Below are 5,196 nucleotides of genomic sequence, written 5' to 3'. Positions count from 1 at the left end.
ATATCTAAAATATATGCAGAACTAAAAAAATTACCTTCACCGAAAACAAAACCGCAAAGAACCTATAGCCCCCTCATCAAGTGGGCTAGAGACTTAAAAAGAGACTTCTCTGATGAGGAAATGAGAATGGCCAAGAGGCATATGAAAAAGTGCTCTACATCCCTGGCCTTAAAAGAAATGCAAATCAAAACAACATTGAGATTCCATCTCACCCCAGTAAGAATGTCCTATATCAAGAAAACTAAGAATAACAACTGTTGGAGGGGATGTGGCCAAAAGGGAACCCTACTTCATTGTTGGTGGGAATGTAAACTGGTTCAGCCACTCTGGCAAGCAGTATGGAGATTCCTCAGAAGGCTAAACATAGAACTCCCCTATGACCCAGCAGCCCCACTTTTGGTTATCTATCCAAAAGACCACAAACATAATCACACTAAAGCCACCAGCACAACAATGTTCATTACAGCACAATTTGTCATAGCTAAAATGTGGAACCAACCCAGATGCCTCTCAGTAGATGAGTGGATCAGGAAAATGTGGTACATATACACAATGGAATTTTATGCCTCTATCAGAAAGAATGACATTTGCCCCATTTGTAAGGAAATGGAAGGACTTGGAAAAAGTTATACTAAGTGAAGTGAGCCAGACCCAAAGAAACATGGACTATATGGTCTCCCTTATAGGGAATAATTAGCACAGGTTTAGGCAAGTCACAGATCACAGGAGCCCAATAGCTATACCCTTATGAACACATAAGATAATGCTAAGTGAAATGAACTCCATGTTATGGAAACGATTGTTATATCACAGTTGTAACTACTTTCAATATGTAACTGTAGCCTCTATTATTGATAATATTCCTGTATCACCTTCCTGTGGTTGTACCTACACTATCTCTGTATCTTATCTGAGTATATTGGAAATCGTATATTCTGGTATTAGAACCAGGAAATTGGAAGGGAATACAAAAATCGAGAGATACAGGGTAAAAAAAGACAAACAACTACAAAAGCAATACTGAAAAACTGTTTGATGAAAATGAACTGAACAACTGAACAACTCATGGGGTTGGAGGGGGAAGGGAAAGAGGGAGGGGCGAGGGGGAATGAGGGAGGAGGTAACAAACAGTACAAGAAATGTATCCAATGCTTAATGTATGAAACTGTAACCTCTCTGTAATTCAGTTGATTATATACATATAAAAGAAGAAGACCGGAAAAAAAAAGAAATAAAAGTTATGGTATATGTAGGCAAAGATAAAAATCTGTATTTCACAGAAAACACCCCCCCCCGTACTCCCATTTAATATTTTAAATTTTCCCCCAGGTTTTTATTCCATAAAATCCCATAATTTTTCTTAAATAAGATGTGACTCAGGGACAAAGGATACATATGCAGAAGTTAGAATTATAGAAGTTAGAATTATAAATATGTATATATATGCATATACAGGTTCATATGCATAACTGCACAAACATATTAACTTAAGTATGGTCCATGAAGGGGAGAATTCCAATGATGTAACCCATTTAAACACTAACTTACAGTTTAACAAGATGGATACCTGGGGGCTGGGAATATGGCTAAGAGTGTTTGCCTCATATACATGAAGCCCTAGGTTCGATTCCTCAGCACCACATACATAGGAAAGGCCAGAAGTGGCACTGTGGCTCAGTGCTCAGACCCTTAGTTCAAGCCCCAGTACTGGCAAAAAACAACAAAAAAAGATGGTTACCTGGCAACTGCAACAAGTGTTGTCAGGGGAGAGCAGTAACCCAACTGTGACGGGGTAGATGAATGGAGAGGAAGAATGGATAAATGCAGTTATAATTTCCAATATACACGTGGGAAGAGTGAAAGTAGGTAAATTGAGGGAATGGATGAATTTGGGAGAGAGGAAGGAGAATGAAGGATAGAGTAATATTATTCAAGATGCATTGTATGCACAAACTAACAAGTTAAATTGAAACCCCTTTGTACAACTACTTAAGGATAATAAAACATAAATTCAAAAGATTTATCCTGAAGAATAATGTAGGGAGGAAGGATGAGCAAAGGCAGTCATATTCAGTGTGCAGGGGCTGGGAATGTGGCTTCGCGATAGAGTGCTTGCCTAGCATGCATGAAGCCGTGGGTTTGATTCCTCAGCATCACATAAACAGAAAAGGCTGGAAGTGGGTTCTGTGGCTCAAGAGGTAGAGTGCTAGCCATGAATAAAAAGAAGCCAGGGACAGTGCTCAGGCCCTAAGTTCAAGTCCATGACTGGCAAAAAACAATATTCAATGTGCATTATGTAAAACATGAACTACATAACTGAGAGTAGGGATAGGAGAGGGGAAGGAGAGAACAAAAATAGGGGATGGCACTGGCCAGGAAGAATTGTATTCATAACCCATTTGCAGAATTATAATACCATCGTCGAGGGGCCCTCCTGTGTCAAGCATGCTTCAAAGCTCAGTGTTCCAGGCCTTACTGGGGACCTTCTTCACCTGGGCTCTGACAGCTGCTGAAGCTGCTCTTGTTTTCATATTCTCTTCTGGACAGAGGCGGATCCTAGATGAAATTCTCGGCTTTGCTGCAGGGGTTATGTTACCAGCTTCCTATTGGTCTCTGCTGGCCCCAGCAGTTGAGATGGCCACTACCTCAGGGAACTTCGGTGCCTTTGCCTTCTTCCCTGTGGCTTCACTCTTGGAGCTGCTTCTGTCTACACGGTGTACCTCCTGTTGCCTCACCTGGGTGCAGCACACGACCCTCAGACAGCCCTGGCACTGAATTTGGACCCTGTGTTGGTGAAGAAGTTGGACTCCGAGGGTCATGTGGCTCTCTTCTCTGAGAGTGCACTCTCCATCTGGATAGACAAGAGAGAGGATGGCAAGGCATACCAGAGGAAGAAGGTGGTGTCTGGCCTTTCAGAGGGCCCTGTTACCCTGGCTTCACCCTCAGGCAGCGCGGCACAGCTGGGCAGCAGCAGCTGGAGGAGAATCGTTGTGCTCATCCTAGCCATTACCATCCACAACGTACAAGAGGGCCTTGCTATTGGAGTTGGCTTTGGGGCAGTAGAGAAGACAGCGTCTGCCACCTTTGAGAGTGCCAGGAATTTGGCCATTGGAATTGGGATCCAGAGCTTCCCAGAGGGTCTGGCTGTCAGCCTCCTCCTGCATGGAGCCGGCTTCTCCACCTGGCGAGCCTTCTGGTATGGGCAGCTGAGTGGCATGGTAGAGCCCCTGGCTGGGCTCTTCGGTGCATTGGATGTGGTGCCGGCTGAGCCCATCCTGCCCTGTGTACTGGCATTCCCTGCTGGAGCCATGGTCTCCTTGGTCATGGAAGATATCACTCCTGAAGCCCAGATTAGTGGGAAGCTGTTGTCCTGGGCCTCCAGCCTGGGCTTTGTGGTGATGATGTCACTGGACATGGGCCTGGGCTAGAGCTGTCACATCACACCCAGGGCGGAGAGCACCAAAATTCTTCAGGACCATGGCCTGCTTTACATTAAAGCTTTGCTTCCCCTCACTTCCTCATTATCTGGATGAGCTCTGATTGTTTAATGACCATTTTCACTTTGCTTTAGATGCTGCTTTCTTTTCTTTTCTTCTTCTTTTTTTTTTTTTTTTGGAACCACCTGGTGTCATGGTCTACAAATGTTTGTTTTGACGCCTGAATGAAATCTTTCTTCACTGGACTCATCAGGGCAAATAGATCAAGGGACCCTCTGCCCTCTGCATTCTCCCCACCTCCGGTCTCTCTCTCTAGACTGAGCAGTGACCCCTAAAGTCTGACCCCCAACCAAGCACCTAGGACATATTCTAAGCATTCTGGCCTAGTTTCAAAGCAGTTGGCCATGGCTCCTGCTCTTTCACTGTCGCTCCTGTGTCCCACCAGGAACCTGGAGCATCATGAACACATTGACCTGCTTCCCAATGCTGAGCCAGCCCAGAGAGGAACACCCCTTCCTCTGCCTCCCAGGACATGGGAGGGGGACACACATGATGATGAGAAGCAGGTTAGCTGGTCTATCTTATTTTTTTAAGGCAAAGATTGGCATTATTGATGGTAGGAGGATTTGGGAATTTGAACAACTGTGAGCATACAGTAAATCCTGAGCAAAAGGGACAGAGTATGGCTCTACTCAGGAGCCTCTGCTCTGGGTGGATTCCATAGTAGTTTGTCACAGTTTCCAAATCTTGATGATTTTTAGGGCCTCTGCTTGTCTAAGAGACTTGGAGTTGCCAGCAATTGCTAGGACTCATCCCCTTCTTTTGCTGATTATAGGGGCCACTTAAGTTAACTCAGGGGAGAGAAAGATACTTGGATCTGTAATGCAATCTGACATATATATCCTTCCCTGTTGGCCATTGGTGATTCAGATCTAAGTCAAGAGCTCTGTAGCTACAGCAGACCTCAGAGTCTGGCAGGAGGGCTTATGATGGAGAAGAGAGATTTTTACTTTCCTTTTAAAGTACCCTTTAGCCAAGCTAACATTCTGAAATGATCATAGGAAATGGCTGTAGAAGACACCTGCTCTGTCACACACCTGTCATTCACACTGCTTCTCCAACACCGGGGATGGAATGAGAGGTTGTGTGCACTTCATTGAAGCTAGGACCTTCATCCTCCTTGGTCAGAGGAGCTCTGAAACCTTGAGCAGGCTCCATGGAGAAGGCAGGCAGCCCAAGAGCCAGGCTTTAGGAATTGTGCCATCTGCGGGGCTCTCTTGAGTTTACATGCTTGAGTGCTCCCAAGGGTCAGTTTGCTACTCTGCGAATGTTCCATGACCCCAGAGGTAGCCGCTGGGCTGTGGCCGCGTCTGCTCTCCCAAAATCACCAATGATCAGAACCGCGTACACATTCAGAGGTTTGATTGGTAAGATTAGTGGGTGTGGTGGTTGGTTTACGTGAATGTTTTATGTCTTTGGAAATAGTTCTACATAAAGCAAATTTGATCTTTCTGCTAGTTAAGACCTCGCAACTGTGATTAATACTAATAAAGGCAATATTGTGGGGAAAAAACAACCATAAAATCAAAGTAAGAGATCATTGAATCCAATGGACACAAATGAGGAGAAGGCAAGAGAAAGTAGTTTAGAGAAAAGGATTGATATGTCTTGATACTATACAGTATAATTTTGGTGAAATGTCTTTGACGGGGCCATGTTTTAAACTTATGGCCTTCTACTTGCCACGCAAGCGCTCTAC

General features: G+C 44.6%; 1 protein-coding gene across 1 annotated transcript; it reads left to right on the top strand.

Annotated features, from left to right (window-relative positions):
• Positions 1-2,442: 2,442 nt before the first annotated feature.
• LOC125339468 (zinc transporter ZIP11-like) lies at positions 2,443-3,948 on the top strand. Its single transcript, XM_048330635.1, is given in 2 exon segments — positions 2,443-2,677; positions 2,680-3,948. Coding segments are annotated over 2 exon segments (981 nt in total). The 5' UTR covers positions 2,443-2,445; the 3' UTR covers positions 3,429-3,948.
• Positions 3,949-5,196: the final 1,248 nt, after the last annotated feature.

This window comes from Perognathus longimembris, chromosome 21 (assembly GCF_023159225.1).
Source record: "Perognathus longimembris pacificus isolate PPM17 chromosome 21, ASM2315922v1, whole genome shotgun sequence".
Lineage (NCBI taxonomy): Eukaryota > Metazoa > Chordata > Mammalia > Rodentia > Heteromyidae > Perognathus > Perognathus longimembris.
The sequence above is the reverse complement of the archived record's forward strand: the minus strand, read 5'-3'. Positions and strand labels throughout refer to the sequence as shown.